At 41.7% G+C, this 25,537-nt stretch overlaps 1 protein-coding gene across 6 annotated transcripts in view; it reads left to right on the forward strand.

Moving 5' to 3' along the window:
• The window catches only part of LOC125763899 (uncharacterized), a 337,203-nt gene extending 313,588 nt beyond the window's left edge, over positions 1-23,615 (forward strand). For 5 of the 6 annotated variants that reach the window (XM_049427582.1, XM_049427583.1, XM_049427581.1 and 2 more), the window contains 5 exons: positions 12,263-12,482; positions 16,149-17,317; positions 17,399-17,697; positions 17,770-17,868; positions 20,827-23,615. In XM_049427582.1, coding sequence (XP_049283539.1) covers positions 12,263-12,482; positions 16,149-17,317; positions 17,399-17,697; positions 17,770-17,868; positions 20,827-23,262 — 4,223 coding nt within the window. In that variant the 3' untranslated portion in view covers positions 23,263-23,615. Of the gene's footprint in view, positions 1-12,262; positions 12,483-15,293; positions 17,318-17,398; positions 17,698-17,769; positions 17,869-20,826 lie in introns of all 6 variants that reach the window. The other variant, XM_049427587.1, reaches the window with a different exon arrangement.
• Positions 23,616-25,537: the final 1,922 nt, after the last annotated feature.

A 25,537-nucleotide genomic window follows, 5' to 3' on the forward strand; every position in this document is an offset into this window, starting at 1 on the left:
AACAATTTACTGCTGGTTGATAAAAATCTTACAAAACATGGCAAGTGCCATTAGGATGGACGGACGGACGGACCGGAAAGAAAGGATGAAGAAAACGGGGTAGACAATTTGTGGACACCATTTGGTGCGATATAGCTTTGCCGACAGCACACCTTTACCCGGTGGGAAAATCATTTTTCACATTTAAATAAATCGTTGCTCCTTTACCAGGCGAAAGTCGAAAAGCTAGGTGACTCTATCAACCGAAGCAACGAGAAGCATTCGTCATACATGATACACTGTACTTTCGTTTTGGCGCGAATGACAAGCTGGCTTCACCGTAAGGCATTTCGACTGAAGTAAAGCCGAAGAAACCAAATCAAAGAAAAAATACTTCCCTTGATACTTCACTGGGTTTTTTTTTTGTTGGTCTTCATACTCTGTCCTTAGCAAGGTTTAACTTCTCTCTTCCCTTGCCCTCTGTTACTACGCACGTTATTACGCAGTATCGAAATTTCGGCACGCAGCACCCAGAAGCCCTGCTGCCGTTGTTGCGTACGTATCTTCATCGATCGGGTGGACCCGGTAGACCTGGTGGACCCCCCATCGTTGCCAGCGCTTGTTTCGAGCGTTACGTGTGCAGTGTTTTGGGATTTACCTTAAGGCTACCTTTTTAAGGCCATTCAATGCGATGGAATGTTTAAACAGCAACAGAATGAAACAAAAGGAATCCTTATACGCTTGAAAGTTTTGCTTCAAAGCAATGTCATTTTCCGGCCTCTGTTCGGACGCTAAAGGTCAGCAGCCGGAAAGGAAAACATGTACACAAACACACACAAAAAACTAAACTCTCAAAATTTGGTTCTGTTTCTGTTGACTGTTTTGCAAACCATCTATTCTGGTTCGTTTACAGCATTTTAAAAAGCAAAATCAACACAGTCTCTCGTTTTTCTCTGTATCCTTGTCCGGAAGGCGCAAAAGACGCACCAAAAACCGTCGCATTTCATTTACCGTCTTGCGTTTCCGTTTTTTGTTGTGGTTTTTTTTTCTTTTTGTGCCGGTGAAATGAAAATTGACTCAAAAAAGCTCGGTTCTGTTGTATGCAGGCCTGTGCGTTAGTTGTGACTGTCAGTTCCGCAAGCAAGGACAACGCAACGGGATGGGTTTGTCGCCGTGTCCCCGGGAGTCAGAAAAAGCGCACGCACAGCTTTCCACCATGCGTTTCCGTTTCGTTCGTTCGCCACTGCGACGTTGGAGCGCTGGTTTTTGGGATTTTGCTCCATTGCGCATCACCAGTTACGCATTTTCGGTAGTGCTTTCACGTTCCATCGGAACAACCTTCCGTTAAGAGTTTCTTCGCTTACCATCACTACCACTGCCGGTCTTTTTTCCCGGTTTTTTTTTCAAATAAGAAGAAAAAAACACGTGACCAAAAAAGTACGAAAAGGAGACCAACTTTTCTGTTCGGCTGTTAGAGCGTCTATTAATTTACAGGGGTTTGAGAGGGAAAATGTTTACCATTTACAAGACGCAATAATCATTTTTGTTAGCTATGTAATAACATAAAAAATAAATTTAAAAATCGTTATCTAGCAGGATTTAATAATAACTTTTTAGTAAGTTATCGTACGTTGAAGATAATTTCATAAGTAAAAGGAAAAAAGAACAATTTTGTTAAGCGCATGGACAACAATGTGAACATGAAACTGGTACAAATTCAAAATCGAAATCATTTTCTCAAGAAAGGAAAATTTCTTAACAGTAATTGCATTATTTTTTAAATATTGCCATATACTCTTGGAAACATGCAACATTTTTTACATCCTAAGAAATTCGATGATTCTGTTGTTTTGATCAGTCTAATTTACACTTCAATTATTATGATTTATCCTGAATATCCTGAATATTCTACACCGGAAAATATAATCTAAAACACGCTTTTCCAACTCCTTTTTTCTCCCAAATAACCCTGCATTTTCGGTTGCTATACTGTTCTAAGATGACGCTTATCCCTCATGTTGTCTAACCCCGTGCCTACATGCTTAGCAATTGTCGCGTTTGCGAACGCGACAATCGTAGCACAGTTTTCCCAAAAAATTTTGCGACTTTCGGCGCGACTTCAAGGTTGTTTAAGTTTTTTCGTGCAAGGTTTGTTTATGTTTTCAATCTGGCCGGTAGCAGGAAATTAATTTCGAATTAAATTAAATTAATTTAAACAAAGAAAATTATAATAAATAGTAAATTTATTGTTTTGATGAAGTTGATGAGAAAGGCAAGTTTTTTAACTCCAGTGACGATGTTTCAAAACAATGGACCATCAAGAAAGCTCGTGGCAGGATGCTGCTAACCCCTGTGATACAAATAACGGCTGTTGCTAACAGTACCGCAGATTGGTCCGTTTTGTTTTCTTGTGTGTTTAACGCTGGAAAATCTTGTTATAATTTTTTCCGGTAGCCAGGAAGAATTGTAACAAGATAAATAGGTGAACGAAGATGTGTTTGCCCACCGCGTCATACACCGGGCAAAATAGAATTGGGATCGGCAGCTTCGAGTAGCATAAAGGTAAAAATCTTCGAATACGGGTAATCAAACGTGTATGGCTTTTTTCTCATTTCATGACCGTCACCGTACCCTCAATATACAGGTATTCATAACCACGCTTCCAACATTATTCAACACAGCTTCCAAAAGGGATCGAACACTGTGCTGTGGACTATCTAATATTTTTTAACTCTATTTTTTGTAACTCTAATATTTTTGCTAATTAATTAATTTAATTAATTACTAATTAATTATTAATTAATTTATATTGTTCAAGCAAGTTCAACATACAAGTAATAAATTCATAAACAATGCAGCCATGCATTTGTCTTCTTCTTCTTCTATTTTCTGAAGCATTTGTCCACGATATGGGATTTTTGTTTTGAATTAACAACGATTCTTCTGTTTTAAAAATAATATTGACATTCACAATAATTATATACAAATCCTGCGTACTTTTAAAAAATAAATAGCACTCGATTTGTTAATTTAATTTACAATATTTAATAACATTCAAAATATTTAATTTTTTAATTTGTATTAGTTTACCTTGGTATTGCCATGTTTACCTTGTTATTACAGAAAACTGTCATGGCGTCAAGTCGCGCTTCGAATCGCGATTTTTCGCTGAAAATACACGTATAGCGACTTTTCACAATTTTTTTTATATGGAGTTTCACAAAATTTTTCTGATTCGCGTTCGCAAACGCGACAATTGCTAAGCGTTTAGAGCCGGGGTAAATATTGATGGTCTTATACATGTGGAATTTGTGTAGCTATCGGTGTAGACCAAAAAAGTGAATAAGCTGAACACAGATACGCTATTGCTTTCTTCATTCATGCTTACGAATATCGGCACAGGTACACTGAGTCTACTGGGCACGTTGAATAATGGCGGTTCGTTTCTCATTTCCCATTATCCACTTTTTCCCATTTTCCCATTTTCGACCCTTCTCAAGGTCGACCGCATCGTTTGCTACCGATGCTCAATCCTTATCATGTTGATTCAGGAGGACGTTTTTTGTTTCGCCCGTCTATCTATTGGCCTTGGCTCCCTTGGACCAAATCTGCTTTCGACATTTCGTATCCACTCGTGGCAATGGTAGAAATTTCCCCTTCACCAAAAAAAAAGCCAACTCCTCGAATTACCTTTTCAAGTACCTTTTGAGCACTTCCGGGGTTCAGGTTTGCGAGGGTTCTTTGGCGCCCTTTTATGCTCCTTACTGACCCTATTTTTGTCCTTGGTCGATGGTAGCGTCCTAAGCATTCGTGGCGCAAAACAAAAACAACTCTTTGCTATAGCTTCCCCTGAAGCCAATGCATGCGAGGTTTGGCTTGACCATTAAAATACAAACTCGGCTCATGTGTGTTTGTGTCCGGAAGTTTCACAGTTTGCACACGCAACAAACGGTTACACCGGGTCGGGCATGGCGGCAGTAAATAAGCGCAGCATATTTTACGATCGCAATGAAATAATTTATTAACCAACGTCGTGGGGCTCCTTTTCAATTACATTGCTTTGCCTGCGTATAGAAGAAGGCCAATTAGAGCGCCCGGCAGGGTGGCTGGTTTCACTCATATGGATTCAAGCGACGTAATTAAATGTTACTGTTTATGTTTCTATAATTCGAATTCGGTGCGAGTTTGTTCTTTTAAGCACAATTTATGGGACTTCAACGAGCGCCCAAAAGAAACGGGAAGAGAAGCGTAAGGAAAAGGAATATTATCTCTAATGCATAAAAATTCGCATTCGTACCAGTGAGTTCCTTCCCTTCTGTGGGTATTGCTATAGGAATTACGCATCGCATATTTTTTCATACGTCCAAGCCTGGCAAGGACATGCTAAAGGACACCAAAACACAGGGGTCGACGTACTGTGCCGTTCATGTTACGAAATGTTTAAAACTCTGTATGGAAATTACATCAACAACACTCACACCAAGAAACAGATTCCGTATGAATCTTTTTACGTTTCTTCGGGGTTTGCGTAAAGCTACCCTGCCCATACGAGTCCATTTCAGCCTCATGGGCCTGGCATGCGGAAATTCTTTTGAAGTATGACAAGAAAAAAAAAAGAGACGCAACGAAGTCATAGGGCTCTGGCGTGATGCCAGCAAAGTGTATACATATTATGCGCATACGGAAGAACAATCTGTGATTTGTCACTCCGATTGCATTGTGCTTTTGACTATGTCTTGCACATAAATTGAACAGCGATTTACGATGTAATGGTTCCCATGTAAGGGGCATGTAATCCCACTCGTCCGTGAAGCAATAAAATCGGAAAACAGACGTCAAAGGCTTACGGGCAGGCTGGTTGGTTTGTGGTAAAGCTTACCACGGTTCGCCGACGATATAAAAGCAATCCGGTATTGGGCGACAAATTGTAATTGTTGTTAAGCTAACTTATACCAACACGGCGCCAATAACCTCTTTGGCGGCAGCTCCTTAACAACGGCCGAGCACGAAGCTTACGCAGTGTTTACGAAGACGCTCAATAAAAATGAGTTATAATACCGCAGTTAATGGGTTTTCGGTGTAATCTTTCGCAAGGGTAACGGGGCAGGATGCGTCGTGAATGATTTTGTTTTAAAACTTAAATTGGAATATAAATGTGTTGTACGTGATTGAGGAGCAAAATGCGCTCGGTTGGATAGGGGGCCTATGAAGCGGATGGTACAAAAAAATATGACAAGCGACAATGTAGAAAAGGGACAAAAAAGGAAACTTTTTCTTCCATGTCCATTGATAAGCTGTAGTTTTGAAGTACTTGTAGTGAAGTCGTAATGTAGCCGTGGGGATTTACCGAGAGTATGTACTCCAGCCGACGTGAGTTCAAATCGTGATAAAACCTCTTCTTTAGTATATGCACGGTACTCTCATAAAGCATCTATAAAGCGTTGAAAAAAGGCTCGAGGGCATCTATCTTTCAAGCAAGTAAAATGGTTTTAAGAATGGTAGAATTTTAGTTTTAGTTCAAGTATACATACTTCACTTTAATAGGCCCACATACCAGATTAGACAACATAATATAAACCGTGTCTACCACCTCGTATTAATACATAAAATGACCGGCGAAACCTTGACGTTATAATCAAACTATCTCAGAAAAAGGCATTGAAATTTACCATTACTTTGAGGAACGAGCAATCTCTACATCATATGTGACCCGCCGCTGTCTGTTATCACAATGTTATAATCACTTTGTTTCATGTAACAAGAATCATGTAAATAAGTGCGTAGAAAACAGTCATGACCTATTACTGTTCGTCATTGCATCGATGTCATTGTAAATCTCCCTCATCATCAATGAAACACTAACGATGGCGCAAAAACCCAACACACCAAAATGAAAACAAACATACGCTATAATGAAAAAAACCCCCTATAAATGTACTCAAAACAAATAAATAAACAATCTCAAGCACACACAAACAGGCGGCGCGAATTGGTTTACATCAACAATTAACACTGTCTGCTTACTATTAAAGACGCACATCTCCACCGAGCTGTGTGGCCTAAAGTGATATTTTCCATCACTTGAAGAAGGAGAGACTAAGGGAAGGGAATCCACCATGGATATACTACAAATGAGACGAAGAACGCTCGAGAAAACAATAAATGGTAAATGGCAATTAAGCAGAGTAAAAGGTTGGGTGACATTTGAGCGTTCACGCAATGTTACGGGGAAGTAAGTTTGTGTTGATGACTTGGAGAGTAATGAAATTATAATGAGTTACATTAGGGAAATGCTTTGTAAGTCTCCAATAGAGACTTGAAGATTATCGATCTCTTAAGAAAGCGTGTCCACGAAGAAACCAAGGAACCAAATCAGGTCAAAGACCCTGTAAGTTAGGGCTGTATCGGGGAAACCTCGGGATTACAGCAGAGTTGACAACTTACGTTATTTTTTTTGACATTGTTGCTCCTAGAAGTTAGTATGCCTGAAGCTGAGGCTGAATAGAAAATTCTACGCACGGAGATAGAATTTGGATGGGGTTTTGTACCAGTCTTGTCGTGTGAAGACTGACGCGGTTATCTTAAAACCATTTAAGCATCCATCCATGTAGCAAGCTTAATGTGTTATAAAAAATTAATTGAATAATTTTGTTGTTATAAGTATACTATGGCTTTTAGGAAAAACATAGACGATAGTATAAACTCTGAGAGAGTATTTTGAAAGGAGTGATGGCATCGACTCGGAACGAAGTAATCAAAAAAATTGTGACAACTTCCAGAGGAAACCGTTAAGAACAAATAAGGAGACGGATATTATCAAACTGTTTTTGGAATGGAAGAAACAATTCATTAGACCTTGTGTGGTGGATGGCATATACGGTTGATACGTCGTAATTAAAGTTTAAATGTGTTCTGGAAATATTTCAACCAGGACATTATGCGCCCTTTCATTTATTAATTGGTTTTGGTTTAGTTTCAGTTTTTATTTAAATAATTAGACGCCAGCTAACTAGCATAAAACATTGTGAATTAATTTTATTTCACCAGATAGATATCGATCTCCAAAACAATATGTAAAAAAAACAGCAAACACATACACACACTCTTATTATGCAAAATTCTTCGCTTTCGCTAGTTCACATGCTAAAAGTCGTTCAATTTTGCGACTGATTTAACAAAACCGACAGTGTGCAATAATAATAAAATGTGGTATCAATCCAGAAAGCAAAAAAAACTCCCAGCATAAACGATAGGCCGCCACATTTTTGGGGCGTTGGCATTTTAATGATTATTATTGTTTGTCTCTTGCGGTCCGATACGGTACGGGTGCCTTCCAAAGGCGGCTGTTTGTTCGGGAGGGTCAATTTGTTTTGTTTGTTTGTTTGGTTGGTTGACAAAATTGTCCCATTCGGCAGATATGCTAATTTGCTTACGATTAGTTTTACTGTAGCATTGGCTTGCTGTCCGGCCAGGTTCGGATTCTCTGCCCCCGGTGAACGATGCGCGAAAGTGGTCGTATAAAAGTGATTCGATCAACGGATAAGAAGGCGGATTTTGGATACCTATGGAGTGGCGCTGTTTGGTGGCATAGATGATCGAGATGTTAATTTTAAAAAGAGCAAAGAAAAAGGAAAATTTTCTTTGATTCAGCCACCTGGCCGGACGTTGGTAATGGACATTAAAACTCAAAAAAAAAAAATTAAATCATCCACTTTCTCTTGGGAGCAACGTTACAAATTGGGGTACGTCATTCGTCTATTACCTCCGAAAGAAAGTGTGATTCTGTGTGCTTTTTTTGCGTATTGTGAAGCTATTTTAATTTTTTCATTCATTGAATGTTTTCGTGTTTTTTTTCTCGACAAGCTATACAAAATTAAATTAGAAAAAAAACACCCCATCCAAAGGTCTTAAAAGAATATCCTTCGACCGTGCATCACAACACAAAAACAGTCTAGGAGTGGGTTTTGTTCATGAAACTTCGACCGTGGTACATGTATTTTTGTGCTTTGAAATTCGGCTTGCCTTTCTTCGGCACATCCCCTTTACACACTACCAACCCCCACCCCTAACCCTTAATCACAACACGAGCGACCAGCATCGAACGGAACACATTCAAATTAGACCGATTACCGAGCGTTGTCGGCCAGTTGAGACACACAGCGCAAAGGGACACACCGCGGTAAAATTAGCAGTGATCATAAAAAAATTATGTTAATCGCTTAAACGACAGCTAGACGGCATAAATAAATAGACAGACTACGCAAATTCCGGCGTCTTTTATACTCTGCTCACGAAGAAAAATGCAGAACAAAATGGGGTGTGGAAATATTTTTATCAGCTCTCCCCCTCCCCACACTATCTGTGCGTGTTTTTTTTTCTTGTAAAAGCGTAATATTTTTATTTTTCTTCGAGATGGTCTAGTTTGGACAATTTCAAAAGCGACGAAATTAACTGTCGATGACGTCGAGACGTAAGGCGGAGATGTGTTGAAATTCAAACCATAAGGACTATCTTCTTCGATGACCGTTGACACGCGTCCGTTGTTTGTTTTCTTCTTTTTTTTTTGTTGCTGTGTAAATGTTATTTTATTTCGGTTCAAATTTCACATTTCGTTGTCATCAGCTGGTTTAGCCGTCTCGCTATCAACTTGCCACTATCAATTTTTTTCCCCGCTTGCTTTCTTTTCTTTGCGCTATGTTTCATCGCTTCGGGCGCTTGTTTCTTCCGTTTCGTGCTACCGTAGGCCACACAGCCAGACGGTCCTTTCTAAAATGTGTTAAATAATCCACCACCGGCAGTAAATGTGTCTATACGGTGCGGTCAATGGACCGTGAACCATTTGTCTTTGATCCTTGTGCTCCTTGGTTTGAGGACGCTCGTTACGCCCCGGAATGATCGCGGACCGTACGCCAGTTTTGAAAATGACATTTTGATTCGTCCATCGTCCATAAACGTTTACTTGAATCTGAAGTATTTAGCACCTTGACCGAACAATAAAAGTTGTTCTGTTTTGCTACGGAATCGAAAGGTGCGGTTAGTTTCCTTAGCAAAAAAGGTATCGATACATGAAAATAATATCTCTTGATCTTTTGATTTTTCGGCTTAAAGTTGTATAAAAAACCCCAAAAATTGTGGAAAAAACCTCAATAGTGGAAATCTATTGACGAGTACTCATATACGAAACATTTACAGTGATGAAATGCATAAAATCATAATCGGAAATTTATTTGTTTTAATAAATCGTCCATAACTATAAATATGACACAAATATTTCAAAAGAAGAATAATTAAATTTCATGTATGATTCCCACTAAGTTGCTCGAGATATTTATTTTTTTATTTTTTTATTCATCAAGAATAAGATTTTTGAGACCAATTTGACGCAAACATTTAAAATTCATTTAAAAAAATAATAAAGCTATCAAAATGTTTTCCAAAAAAATAAAATTAACCATCAGAAATCAGTTGGGAAACGGACAAATTGCTAGATATGTTCCATTAAGCATTTAGTATTAAATGCTGTTTATCTTTTATAACCCTACTGTACGCCATTTCGACCATCCAGTTCTGGATAGCATCACACCACAAACCAGACGCCTGTGGGCAGATTCTCCCAGCAACTTCAGCCGAGCGTGTACCTCGCCGGACTATTGCCGAAATTTTAGCCACCGGCAGGGGAATGGCTTCTCGAGACTCTCGCCTTGGTCGCTTTCCGATGCGGATTAGCGGAATGGCACGGCACGGATGGATGATCGCCTCACGCAATAATGGATATGATCGTATACGGTCTTACGGTGCAGCTAAACGCACGGAGGGTGGTTCGATGGAAACGCTCCAGTTGACAGCCTAATCGTTTGACCGTGGCTATGGTTTGGGGTGTTGAAAAGGCGTTGAAAAAGAAGGTTTGAACGATGGTGCCAGGGAGTTTGGGATTCGTGACGAACGCTAAGGTATACAATAATTATGCTGCTACCTTAGTCTCGGGCTATGCTTCTCATCTTTACTGGGTCTCCTCCAAGACAATTGGAAGTGCGCCTCGGGGAGTTCCTTGAATGATAATATTAGCGTCCCCAAGAAGGTTCTACTTCACCAAAGCAAATGGAACTCATGTTGTTCTGCAAAATCAAAACCGACTCGCATGACTGTGTGTGGTGGATTTTCATGTTTCTAGTTTGGACCCAGATTGCCCTGGCCACGCTTATCAAATTATTGTAACAATTTCACATTCCTACTACATCTTGCCACCAGCACGGTATTGGACCACCCCGGATGGTGGACGGTCACCCACCCAGAAAACCACATTGGTGACAGCGTAAATGCTTTTCTAGCTCACAGAAAAGAAAGCAAACCAATGCGACCCAATAGTCTTAAAACGCTAGTACCACTTACAGACTCGCCATTTATTGTCGCCCTTCCATCCGTCCCCTCTTCCCCACCCGCTTCTTCCCTTCTGACCGAATAGCGTACAACCAAGGCACGATTCTATTCGCGTACCGTCTGTGACTTTTGCTTTCCGTATCGCACCGTATCTTGCGAACATTCTGCCTCTGAATTTCCTGACAAATAATTCCCACAGATGTGGATGATGATGATGTTGCGTGCTAGGGCAAGACGATGAATCTGTTTGCAGCTGGGACGAAGTGGTCATGGTTTGGGGATTTTTTTGGTTGTTGTTCTGTAACGATCATCTTTCTCGCAGCATCTTGAGTTCTATTGCCATTTCGAATCGTTGTGTTGTGTCTTTCGGTCAAAATTTGTGGCTAATGGTGCGCGTTTACAATGCAAGAAAACACAACAAAAAAACCCGCAAACACAACACGACAAGACAGTGGGAAACGAACACGAACAGCGGAAGAAATGACCGTTATCCCTTTGGGGGTTTTGCTGTTTACACCATTTCGCGCTTAAGATGTTTCGATCTATTTTTTTCTCCCTCCGCTTTTTTCAAACGTATGACTGATACTTTCCTCTCCACACTCTCCGTTCGTAACAAACTTTTGATCTTTTCTCATTTTCCGTTGCTTGCTACCCTACCGGTAACAAAGCCCGTTGGGGCCATTACTCTTAAAAACCCAATATTTGGAAACATAAATCCTGTGCGATAGGTTTGATTCACTTTTTATAGACTCACATCCATGTTGGCGTTCTGAAGCGAATATTCAAAATTAGGGCAGAAAACGTCAACGAATTTCTTCTCTTTTTATGCCGTGTGCGATTATTTTGCATGTTATTTTTTGGTTTCTACCCCGGTGCTCATTCCGGATTAGGCTGGGCTCTCTGTAGACATTGAAGGCTCTAGGGAAAATCTTCGTGAACACAACTTTACAAATGTTGGAATTTTGGCGCTTTTTTTTAGATGTTTTAAAGAGGAAAGAGCAAAAACGCGAATGACGATTGGAAGAATTGCTCCGGAAACAGAAACATTCCAAAAACCGGAAGAAATAAATAATTTAACACAGAGTTTCATCTTGCTTGCTATTTCCCTTCATCTGACGAAATGCTTTTTCTCAGCGTAGAGGAAGGAAAAAAAAGTCAAATTTTTATGGGTATTAATTTACATTTTTGTATGCTTGAGTGCAGGGCTGTCAAACCTATTTGGCAAAGGGAAGATATTATGGAGCTAAACATGGTTGTCTAAAATTAGAATAAAATAGAGGAACAAATCCGTGGGGGAATGGAAGATTGCGACTTTTTTCGTTGACACTATGGAACTACCGCGTTTGACAGTAAAAACAAGTATATTCTCCTGTTTGTTCCTAATGTTTCAACCAATGAAAAGTTGAACAAATTATTTAATTTTATTTGGTTGATATTAATACTTAAAATTATTGTTATAAAATTGTCTAAACACTATGAAACAGTTCGGAAAGTGAAACTTCACAATAAAGTTGTACAAAACATTAGATAAATGATAAAGACATCTCTTCTTCGCGCTACTCGTTCGCATGGACTAAAAAAACAGGAAATTGTCTCTATTTAAGAGTGTAATGACACACTGTATGCACTTCTGATCAAACTTCCATGCGAAAGCCAACCAATACTAGCACTAAACATGCGAATCGTCACCGCAAGGTCACCTGATTCTAATTTTATCCCCAAACCCGAAGACATGCGTGCGTGTTTTACGCTCTCGCAAAACGCTGCCAGATTCTGCTTTCCGCCATAACCTTTCTCCTAGCGTATAAGTTGTGCGTAAGTTTCGTTGATTTTTGTTTTTACTTTCGTGCTACGCCACATACATATCTCATTTGTATCCTTTCTTTCGTACCATGACTCGTTACAGAAAACCTCACGCCACGGTTTGCATCCTCCAACCAGACCGATTCGATCTCGCTGCAGGTGTCGCACCGCTACACGCACCAAATTTTGTCGCGCATTTATGCGATCTTTCTACGCGAGGTGCTTGGCTATCGCAATGTGAAGCTGGTCGAAATTCGGGATGACCTGCCGACGTCGGAAACCGAACGTATGCGGCAGTTTTGCACCATGGAACATTTGTCGAGGTAGGTACTGATGTGGTTGTACTTTTAGAATAACTTTTGAAATATATCTGTACATTTGACATCTTTTTTGTGAACCCTACAAATGTTGGTGCTATTAGTAATTCGATTGACAGGTATCAAATCGTCTATTTTATCGAAATGAATTTTTCATTCGGTTGTGTAAATTTTTAATAGTTGAAATTATTTTAAACTCCAAATAATTCTATATGAAGAGGTGGCCTTGTAACAAATCCAATCAATTCCTGTCAGGCTGGGCGTATTGACCGGCATCCAATTTGATCGTTAATTAGCGGTTTTTAGTAGCTCACTTTTGCTGCTTTATTTCGACACTACTTGACTTATGCCTCATCGAATACATACCACGATACACGGCCTGTGCAGCAGGTTCATTGACATTTGGTGGAAGTATTAAAAAAATGAATGCTCCCTTAACTCCGATTGGAACCATCAGGGAGCAGTCTTAAGAGGGATTATTTTAACCGAGTTTTTTTTTAGTCCCTGTTTACTATTGTGTTGGAACACAATATTCGCTTGTCGACCTCAACCCAGAAGATCATTCGAATGTCTCACCGGTCAAAACCGGGAGTGGAGTGAAGGGAAACGGGGGAAACTGAGTGGAATGTGGAAATGGTCATAAATTTCCTGGTGGCAAATCGTATATATTTAATCTTGATAGTTTGGATGGGGGTTAAGACGAACTGCCGCACCTTCCGTTTGAGTGGAGTTGGCCACGGTAAAAAATAGATCCGAAGACAACAATTAGCAGGGAAGGCAATCTAAAAACAAAAGCCCCCTCACTGGCAGTGCAACAAAAAAAAGAAGTATATTTATATGTATATAATATCATTTCGCCACAAATCCCATGTCTGGTTGAAGCGGTTTTGATCGCCGTTACTACGACGAAGAAGCGGAAGGTTCGTTCCTTATGACTAGACAACAATACACGGGTTCCGTTTGTTTTTTAGGAAACGTGTGCGTACAACGTTTGCGTACGGTGCTTGTTATGTATTTGCGTTTTCTGTTTACAGTTTATAACATTTTTGGTTCTCTTTTTTGCTACACTGCTGTGTTTACGGACTGACAAGAGCTTTTCGAGAGTTTGAAAGATGGAAGGTTGCCGTTTTTTTTTTGCTGCTGCGTCTGTTGTTGTTGCTGTGCGTCTGAAACCGCAGACTTTACCGCCATTAAGCTCCAGACAAGGCTGACATGATGGATGGCATAAAGGTTTGTGCGAGCCTTGTACGCAAAATGCACCACGATGCAACGGAATCACGGCAATAATGAGAGAGACGTGGCGATAAAAAATCAAGCCAATAAAAAAAATATCGGCTTTGAGCTTGAAACAAGTTTTTTTTACGGTAGAAGGCACAAGAAATGACCGATGAAACTAATCTGTCTTCAAATAAATAGAGTAAACAGTTGAATGAAAAGTAACGTAGGGAAGCTTTTAATTAAAATGCCACCAGTAGCTTAAGGTTTATACTGGCTTCTGAAGTCATTGAAAGACTTACTGAATTGTTTTGTGTTTTTTTTTTTGCTAAAAAAGAACGACTAAATTGATCTTAACAAAGCCACAACTTAATGCTCCAAAGTTTTTATTTCTGCTGGGATTAAGCTACATGTTTACCTAAGACGAACCTTGGCGAACGCATCGAACCATAACCACCAAAGCGTTCCAGGTATTTGACAGTAAAAAAAAAGTCCACAACAAACCGGCAAGCACCACCTTTCATTATCGATGATCTGGTGCGAATTTTCACCGGCTCCACGTGCGGATATGATTGCATGCGCTTCTCCTACCCGAAAGCTCCACCACTAATGACAGCCGGATTAGTGTCCGATTGCTTGGTCAAGTTTCGTTGGTCGGGGTCAGGTTGACAGGCGTTAACTTTCGTAGGAACCACCGGATGGCGGGCATTGCAAAATGCTGGTCATGGCCTGTCTATTAATTACAATAATTAGATACAGCGTCATTTTACGGCATTTGAGCTGGCCTATAATAAGTCGGTGAATGGAAGATAGGTCTGAGGATGCTTACGAACCTGCTGTGATCTAATTCGCCAGCGAGTGGAAAGGATTTTAATTATGGCAAAATCTAAAGTGTTACTGTATTATCGGTCGCAGGGTATAATTAGCTACACACACGCCATAGATAGCTTTTATTTAATTAATTTGAGACAAACGGCACACAGTTTGGCCGAAATAATGTAAAACAGTATTTTTTTGCTAAGGTTGGAATTGATTTAAGTGGCAACAAAGCATAACGAAACACGTAAGAAGAAAGATTATCGAAACAAAAAAGAAGAATCATAGCAAATGGCGATCACTGCAGGATGGAACCTTTTTTCAGAGAATTTGGGATCTAGCATTAATCCCTTAATGTTCCTAAAAATTCCGCAGAATGGCCGACAAGATAAATTGCAAAACCAAAACATAATATGCGAAATATTTCTACGTTTACGAGTGACAATAACCTTCATCGAAAGGTGTTTTTTTCAGTCCGTATGAAGCTTGTCCGTTGTTTTCGAATGGTGATCACGTTCATTGGTTGTTGAGACGGAAGTGTAACAAAAATCCTCCCATAAAAACCATTCTTCAAAATGTCACGGACATGAGATAGTGGACCATTATAAAAAAGTTTCTCGCTTTAGAAGCCCTGATAATGTATCTGCCTGTGTGTATGTGCTCTCTTTCACTAGACCTAACGTTTTGATGTCTTTACATCCGTATGATCGCTTTTCAAATTTTGATCATGCGATCGATGTATGGTACCAGACATAACGTAAAACGAACAAACAGATCCAGTCACAGGTAAGATCCGCGGTTATTGACAAATTTGACTGTCAACAGAAATTCTATACCAACTACGGTAACCTTACACGAAAAAAAATGAAATGATTGATTGCCAAGATGAAGTTATTTTGCTATCGAAGGGACCTCGCCCCCCACAGCCAACGATACTTCCGCTTACCGATTGTAACGATCGTAATTTTGAGTCATGCCATGACTGATCAGGTTTACTGTATGTAGCCTCAAAAGACACGCAGGGTCGAAATTGGTATAAGAAAAGAAATGTAATCAACTCTCGTAACATTTGTCATTGTTCTGTCCTTCAGCATCCACGAACAAAAGTCTAGAAGAACCCAAATCCACAACAGATTGTTCCATCCTCCATGTTAGAATTTTTCATCAGACAAGTTCATCTGTGTCAATAGGCCTCGAGCACGCGTTGACAGGTTTGTGAAGACATACGGAACAACAAAATTTTGGGTCGATACGACCAACCTGTTCATACAACATCTCACCTTCCTTCGCGTCGGGACCAATATCATCGCTTTGTCTCAAGCTATCCGCCACGGCATTCTGCTTTACCTTGCTACAGTTACAGTAACGATGAAAGAATAACGCACTGGCGTGTGGCATGCGCGACCTCAAGATCGAGTTTGTTTTGATGCGAGATGTTTTGATTTGTTTTCTTACTATGTTTCATTGTACCGCAAATTGAAGATACCTCATTTTGTTCTCTATTTTTGGGACAATGCTGTAAGGCCGAGAGTTTCGTACACAATTATCACCCTTAAGGTGCGATATGAGATGAAATATGGTGCTTGTTTTCTGGCTTCTTCTTATGTATGTCCTTCTTGTCTTGTTGTACTTTTTTTGCAGCCGTGGAGACCAGTGGCCAGATCCAACGATCGATGTGGAGGTCTGGTTACTGTCAGACTACCATTACATCCCGGAGGACATCCGGGAAGCGGGAGCCATTACGAACCCGGGCCGATTCGGTCTCTTCATTCCGAAAGCACTCATTCGTAAGGAGGATGCCTTTTCTAAACCGCTCATCTACACCATGTTCCAGGAGGATACGAACGATCGCCGGTACTACGATCTCATCAAGAAGTTTGACATCCCCGATGCCGTGCTCGGTTCGATATACGGGTATGCCGAGCGCAAGTGTGGCAATGATTGTGACGAATACGGTATGTTCATTCCTAGCCACTGTACCATGGGCCGGAAATGTGCCCTGGTGTTGGCTCCACACTACGACGATACCCACTTTCTCGTGAAGCACATCTTGGAGATGGAGTTCCAGCTGAAGGTGATCTGGTTGGGCGATAAGCTGCGGCTCGGAATACGTCAGCTGATGAGTGTGTACGGGAGTGATCGCAAGAATGCGAAAAAGTTCCTCGTGTTCCACTGGACACCGTCGGAAGTGATCAGCAGCCGAACGATGGAGTACGTGCCGGTCACGATGCCACGGTGTGAAGATATGATCGCTAGCAATGATACCGGGTGCAAGTACGAGATGACACCGCTGCTCAAGTACTACGGCAAGAAGTTCCGGGAAGCGAACTATGCATTCAATTCGCTCGTGATGCTCCATTTCAAGGACGAATCTATGCAGCATACGTTCGATCTGTACGATCAGTACGAGGATCAGATCCTGAAGGCACGCGAAGAAGCCGACGCCGACCAGTTGGGAGTGACCAGATACTACGATCAAATTGCGTGTGATTGGATGCACACTCAGGAGTCGTTTTGGAAAGCTTGGAAGCCACCGACACCGCTGGAGGAGATTTATGTTGGCGGCATATTTCCCCTCTCGGGAATGGGCCTAACGTATCTGGGTATTGCACCGGCCGCACTAATGGCACAGGGGGATATCAACAACAACCACACCATACTCGCAAACCACCGGCTGACGGTACAGCAGAACGACGGGCAATGTCGGGCGGACACGGTAATGAAATCGTTCATCAGCTACTACATGCAGCAGACGCGGATGATCGGTATCTTAGGTCCAGCCTGCAGTGAAACGGTCGAACCAATAGCCGGTAAGTTTCGGCAAGAAAGTGACCACCATTCCACGCATAGCGATAACCTTGGTAACCTTCCTGTCCTTTTACTTGTAACAGGTGTTTCGAAACATTTTCGTATGGCGGTCATTTCCTACTCCGCCGAAGGTGCGTTTCTCTCCGATCGGGAAAAGTATCCTTACTTCTTCCGCACGATAGGCGAAAACCGCCAGTACGAGCACGTTTACGCGCAGTTACTACCACGCCTAAATTGGCACCGGGTTGCGGCCCTGACGGAGGACGGTCAGAAGGCAACCGAGTACATTTCCTACATGGAAACACTGCTCAAGGAGCACTCCATAGAACTGATATCGAACAAGAAATTTCCACGCGATCGTACGGATAACGAAATGAATCGAGTAAGTGTTGGAAGAAAACAAATGTTCCTGCCTCTTTGAGTATTTTTCCCCTAATTTGTCCTATTGTTTCAGTACCTGGTGGATTTAAAGTTGAAAAATGCTAAAATCATCATCGCCGATGTAGACGATAAGGTGGCCCAGGTGATAATGTGCGAGGCGTACAAATTGGAGGTAAGTGGGTGGCACCCAGATCCTTGTGATTCAAACATTCAAAGAAAATCAAAGTAAAGGCGACCTATGTAAACAACTTCCTTAAATGGATTTAAAGGAAAGTAAAAGTTGTTAGTAAAAGTGGAGCTTATAGATGGGTGGGTTCAAGATGCGACTGGCCTGGTGGTTCACCTTTTTCGCCCTTTAATATTCAAATGCACGAGCGTCTCCCTTTGCCACGTACCGGAATGGCTATGGCAAGACTCCGACAGTCGAATAGATTGAGGTTGATTGTTTTCGCTTGAATAGTCATACGGTGCTGACCCTTTTCTTACACGGGTTATATCGTTCGTGTAAGTGTGCGTTTGTGACCCTAAAGCCCCCTTCAGAAATCAAACGTTGTTCATCGTAAAGCGGTCATTTTATCCTTAATACACGGCATTCGATAGGTATCTTAGTTTGTTAAACATTCCAAATGGGAGGTGTTCGTTGTTAGAAGTGTCAGATTCTAACGAACTTAACCGTTTGACGGAGCGCAAGTTACAGTACAGTCTCACAATGAAAACTCCTTTTCGTACAATTAATCACAATTATCCCTGACAGTGTAGAAATTGAATCGTTCACATTAATCCAACACTGATTATATAATTTCCTTCGACAAGAAGTCAGAATTCCCAACACAAAAAGCAACAGAGGGGAGAAAACACCGGCCGGCTTTACACGTCCAAAGTGTCCAAACCTGTTGGATCATCATGCGAAGTTGTTTACATGCCGGCTGGCGCTTCGAATGGCACGATTCAGCCGATTGTGTTTTTCTTTATCGATAACTATCAGCTACAAACTTGCACAATCATCAATAAAATGCTTCACACACAAGTAGCGCCTAAAAAAGCCCTCCGACGTGTTTGATCGTTTGGTAGCACGAAGTTAACGAGGCAACAAAAAATCTGCATACCACCAAAAACCCTAAGCCTTTGTGGACAGGAGGGCTCATTGTATAACAAAAAAAAAAAAAAGATTTGATGACTGGTCGTTTTGGTATATGCCTTGGCGTGTTGTCCTCATTATCCAATTTCATTCTCACAACCGGAAATCAAGCACAACCTTCGGCTTGAGCTCATGCTGAGATGGACGTACAAAATGTAAAAATGCAACCTGCAATAACTTCTGTTGATGCAGTATTTTTTTATGGCACAGTGTCCAGTGTCTTCTGGATAACGACGGGAGGTTTTCACGATGTTCTTACCTAAAGCTGCTTGCTTCTCGATTGAACATTCGAGACACATTTTATCACGGCACAGCAGACAAACATGGTGATGCGATCGTCATTGATGAGCGGAGCCCAAGAACGTGTGGTAATGTAGCGAAAAGAAATTAAACAGCAACACCGGACGAACACGACGGGCACGTTGCAGTCAAGTAATCGGATTCCGCTATCGATTTTATGCGCGAAAGCGGAAGAAAGTGGATACTGGAATGGGGTGCCGGTAGCTAGCAACAACGGCCGTGCGTTGGCCACGGTTGGCGCCGTCTCACGAAAAAACACCGGGCGATTCCGGGACTGTTGGAATTGGATAGCTTCCAATTCTGTTCCCGAGTCATGTTTCGTGCTACTTGAGCTTCGCCAACACTAGTGTTACGTTCGGGGCGTTACGATACGGTCAAGCGGCTCAATGACGTAGATAGCAGTTGAACAAACGGACCTTTTCGGGAGTAGAGGGCAGTTACTTGCATGGGACACTTCGGCCATGTCAACCAGAAACATGATCCGTTGCTTTTCAACATGCATACATTGTAGTACGTCGCGTTTCTCATTGTGGAGTGTGGAGTTGTTTTTTTTCTCTCCCCAACATTATCAAAGCTACGCAAAACGTAAAAAGGAATTCAAGCAAACGAATATAAAGAGTGTGAATAAAATATGTAAACTCCTCTGCTCTCGTACTTTGCACATGTACACATGCATCTGCAGATAGATAGACAATTATTACAAGCGATCGTCAAATGCAGTACCGTCCCATGTTGTGTACCAGATCAACAGAGGGACGGACACGCAAACTGCGAATAACACATGGGTAAATATTTATCCCTATCGGCTTCCCAACGGCTACTCTTGTTTGATTTGTAGCGTTTTGTTAGTTAATTTTAAACCGTTGGCAAAACGGTGCGAGAAAACACATACAACCCATATTAGATAGTCTGGTCTTTTGGCCACTATCGGCATTTCCCTCTTTTGACACCTTTTGGCTACGACGTGCACGTGCTAATTGTTCATTGGAGGTTCCCGCTGGTGCATGGGTTACCGTTTTTGTTCTTGCCCGTTCCATTGCAACGTCTTCTTTGTCCCATTAGGTACCTGGTAAAGTGTGCATGTGAAATTTGCTTATGGTAGCAGGAAACATTAGTAGAGTGCATGTTAATATGCATTGAAGAAAGTGGCTTCTGTGCAGAAAAATGGTTTAACAGCTTAGAGGGTTTATGATAATTATTTGGCCGCTATGCTTTATACATCTTTCCACAACAACTTGTTTACTCACTAGGCGTTATAGCCGTTTCGCTGCATTGACCGTTTTTGGACTTGTATTCTTCAATTGTCTGCCATTTACCTTCTAAAGAATATAACCTGACATAAGACATAAAGAAGGGAATGATACGTAGAACTTATCCAAATAATTAAAAACGACAAACAGTTAACTAGACATACAGTGGAGAATTCTTATATCCTAATAAAATGAAGATGATGAAAAGGTAGGCGCAAGGAACATAGAAGAGGATCGACTAAAGAAGTCTAAGAACCTCAATAAAATCGAAAAGAAAGATCCCTGTATAAGGGGTGAGAAAAAAGAACGGAGGAATTTGAAACATTGCAAAAATTGTCGCTCTACATGAAATAGAGAATAAGTTTCAAAATCCAATCTCCTCTTTAGTCAAACATGTAGCTAATCTCTTATGTGCATCTATTTCTCTTCTTTCCCTCCACAGATGACAGCCGAAAATGGATACATCTGGTTCCTTCCCATCTGGCTGTCCAACGTGTGGAACCTAAGCTCGGAAGTACGCAGACCCGGTGAGAATGACGGTGGCGGTGTACCACCATCGACACCAAACAATAGCACTCGAGGCTGCACCAACAGTGAACTACTGCGTGCCATGAACGGTCATTTCTCACTGTCGCATGCACCTTACGCCGACGATGACAGTCGCCTTGATGTGGACGGTTCTACGGTACGCGAGTGGAAGCAAAGATATCTTCAGAACCTATCCCAAATGGGTTATACTGCTTCAGATTATGCCGGTTACGCGTACGATGCTGTCTGGGTGTATGCCCTCGCCTTCGATCGACTCCTGCGCGAAGATCCATCCTATTTCAGCAATCTACACTCGCAACATACCACTAAACGGCTGATGCAGCTGATCCGTGCGACCGACTTCCAGGGTGTATCGGGAAGAATCCGGTTCAACGAAGCTGGGTCACGCTATACCATCATCAATGTGTTGCAGTTTGTTAACGGGACGGCCAACATTGTTGGGCACTTCACGCCCAACATATCCGCCGAATACCAACTGATTGGGGGTGACTTGATGCTGAACGAGTCCGCGATCATGTGGATGACGCGGGATGGCCGTGCTCCGGACGATGGTGCGATCGTGTGTGCGTTCGAAAGTTTCGTACGCATCTTCGGTATCGGCTGTGACGATGTGACACTGATCGTCATCACAATGGTGTCGATAATTAGCATCTTGATTCTCTCGGTAGCCTCATTCCTCTTCTGGAAGGAGCGATACGATCGAAAGATGAAAACATCCGCCAAGTACCTGCAGAAGCTCGGTATTGATCTACTTTCACCATCGGCCATACCGTTCAATACGCTCGACAAGTGGGAAATTCCGAAGGATCGTGTCGTGATCAATCGACGGTTAGGTGAGGGAGCGTTCGGCACGGTGTATGGTGGTGAGGCACAGATTGAAGACGAAGGCTGGACAGCGGTTGCCGTGAAGACGCTCAAGGTCGGCTCCACCACAGAGGATAAGGTTGACTTCCTTTCGGAGGCTGAAGCGATGAAGCGTTTTGACCACAACAACATCGTAAGATTGCTCGGTGTTTGTCTGCAATCGGAACCGGTCTATACGATCATGGAGTTTATGTTGTACGGTGATCTGAAAACATATCTGCTAGCTCGTCGGCATCTGGTGAACAGTAAACAGTCGGAAGACTCGGACATTTCCAACAAACGGCTCACGATGATGGCGCTGGATGTGTCTCGGGCACTCTCGTATCTGGCAGAGCAGAAGTACGTCCATCGGGATGTAGCCTGCCGTAACTGCATGGTTAATGCGCAGCGTGTGGTCAAGCTAGGTGACTTTGGTATGGCACGTCCAACGTTCGAGAACGATTACTATCGGTTCAACCGGAAGGGAATGTTGCCGGTCAGGTGGATGGCACCGGAATCGCTAGCATTGGGTTTCTTTACTCCGGCCTCAGATGTGTGGTCGTACGGTGTGCTGCTGTACGAGATCATCACGTTCGGTTCGTTCCCCTTCCAAGGTCTTACAAACAATCAGGTACTGGAGCATCTGAAGAATGGCACCACGCTCACCATTCCGGCTGGTGTAAAGCCGCAGCTCGAGGGTCTTATGAAGGCGTGCTGGAACCAAGACTACAAGAAGCGTCCTTCCGCCTCGGAGGTGTCGGAATTCATTTCGAACTATCCGCGACTGCTTAACCCGTGTCTAGATGTGCCGCTCGCTTCGGTGGAGATGGTGGACACGGATAGTGACCAGTTCGAGCTATTGCCCGGGTTGTGCAAATACAAGGATGATTCGCAACCGACCGCCGACCTGCTCGTCGGAACGCAACCAATGAACGATCTTAACAATGGGTACAACAACGTCAGCATCATGTCAACTGGAGGTGCCCAACGCAATAACCGACAGCGTGCGATCAACCTAAACGATCTGAACGTGGCGACCGATTTCACCACCGTCAATCCGTTACCCCCGTTGGAAGATTACGAGGACGAACCCTCGACGAGACAACAACTCGGTTCCAACCAGCAGCGGCAAACTACCTCGGCAAACCATCTGAACGTCTACAACCCGATCGAACCACTGTTGCAGCGTGACACGGAGGTTACCAAGAGCAATAACAGTCTGCTGCGTTACGTGCCTATGTTTGGATTTGGCAAGAGCAAAACGGTTACGATCGGCGGTACAACGATCGTAACGGGTAGTGCGTGTAAAACCGTTCCAGTTACCACCGCAATCCACTGCACCACCTCCCTGGGAGCGATGGGTAGCACAGGTGGTGATGTTGGCGGTGGCACCAACTCTCCCCAGTCGCCTACCGGTTCGGTGCTGGGTATGAGCGGTGGAACCATGATCGTAAACGCGCGCAGTACTAGTACGACGATTTTATAGCATCCGAAGGAAGCAGATAAAAGCCTGCGGAAACCGCTCAATATCACGAAACCTGAAACAAAATGCGACTAAACGATCGCTTCGGATGGTGGGCAAAACTAAAGACATACAACTACAATAACAAAAAAACCAAAATTATCCTTTTATAAAAAAGCTTTAAAGTGTAGAGCGTAGAAGTTTAGGGCGATTTAATAAGGCAATATGTTCCTATCATGTAAAAGAATTCGCGGAAAAGAGAGGAGATAATTTTAAACAGTGTAAAAGATATCTGATCGAGCCAACATACGGTTATCGATCACTTCGCAATATGATGCACCTATAATCTGCCAACGGGAATTAACACTGCTAACCGTGCAAATAGACCTGGAGCGATATTTCTCAGTGAGATATCTCTCGTTGCGATGCGATGAAATGCGATGAAAAGTTCATATATAAAAAACAACATCTAAACGTCGTTGCCATAGAAACACATAGAATTATATCATCACAGTAGCCAAAGAAATGTCTCGCCCAGCGATTTTCCTTTGTTTGCTAAATTGAGCTACTTTGCGAAATATCTCACTGAGAAATATCGCTCCAGGTCTATTTGCACGGTAACATGGGAAATTTAAACGTTATCTCAGAGACAGATCGTGGCATGGGTTTAGTAGTAGTGATGATAGCTAGTAAAAGTAGCCAATAGTGAGGGGTAGTTAATTTTTTTTTACATCTGTCACTAATGATAGCCAAGTGGCAAGGTGGAAAGCGGAAAGCAAACACATCCAACAGACACACAGACATTAAACGATTGGAAAGCCAACCAAGCGAGCATAATCTCAGTACCAGTACAAACTAACCAATACCGTCCAACAAGGTGAACAGTCAAAATAGGAAAACAATTACAGTCAAATAGGAAAACAAAAACGCCGCAAAAAAGGAATATATTTAAAACAACAAAACGCCACCCCACTAAACCAACCATGATGATAATGGGATAAGGATGATGTGTTTAAAGGCTATGGGTTTAAGTAACCAAGTACACCGCAACCGAACTGGATAAAAAACCACGCAGTGATAGAACCATTTAATTTACTAACAAAACGGGAAACAAACGAGGGATAATAGTAAAATTATTAACACTTTCTGCTGCATGGAAAGGTTCCATTCCTTCTTCCTGGTCACTGTAGTGGTGTACATACTTGGAAATTGAAAAAAAAATACTAGTGATATAAGGACAGAAATTGTTTCTGTCAAGGGTGTCAAACCTTATGATATAATCAAAAAACAAAATCATTTTCTAACTAGCATTCTAGAGTGAAAACAAAAGATAAAACAAAGATAACAGAAAAAAAACCAACTGGTTCATAAGGTACTATTACGTACATAAACACTGAAAGGATAATAATTCTAGTAAATGCTAAAAATGATAGCCAAATTTTTCTAACACTCAAATTACAACAAAATCAAGTAAATGTAAAGAAGAAAAAAACAAGAGGAAAGGAATAAGAAAATAAGAGAGAGAGAGAGAAGACAAACATAAAGCTACCATCAGCAGTAGTTATAACAAATATCGAATATATTTCTAATAGCATGCAGGAAACGCAATCGTGGTTTTGCTTTCCTTGATTCATTTTCTAGACAAATTGAGAGTTTCATGCATGAAATGAAAGGAGATAAACGGAAAATAGAAAACGGGAAATTGTGATTATAAAATTTATTCATCATTTAGTCTTTATCACCAGCATGCAAACATGAGGCAAACGTAACCTAATTAGCAAAAGGAAAGGTGAATTTTTGGCCCTTAAGGTACACAAACAAACTTGAATTAGTTTGATGATTGTGTATGACGAACCAAAGGCAATGTAAATGTAAATAGCAAACGAAAAAAAAAACTATATATCCACACACACACACACACACAATCCCGGCGGATAATCAGTCCAAAGTACCTCTTGTTTAGCGATAATATTCTTTTTAGCAAAAGCGTGTATCGTGCAGAAGGGGAGAATCCTCCCTTAATTGTAGGAAACGTCGAAAAAGGAAACAATCAAAATGATAATTTAACGAAAAGAAAAGGTTTTTCGTTTTCTTAATTAATTTTTTCGCTGCCAGTGTAACGCAAAAGAAACAATACAACTGCCAACAAATAGCCACTTGCGCAACAAACACACATGACGTCACTGTCCTAATAGCCGCTGCCAAAACCATGGTTTTTTAAACATTTATGTTATGCATTTTTACTTTTGAAACAAATCACAAAAACAAAACTAAAACCACACACAAATAGGATCGAAAC

This window comes from Anopheles funestus, chromosome 2RL (assembly GCF_943734845.2).
Source record: "Anopheles funestus chromosome 2RL, idAnoFuneDA-416_04, whole genome shotgun sequence".
Classification (NCBI taxonomy): Eukaryota; Metazoa; Arthropoda; class Insecta; order Diptera; family Culicidae; genus Anopheles; species Anopheles funestus.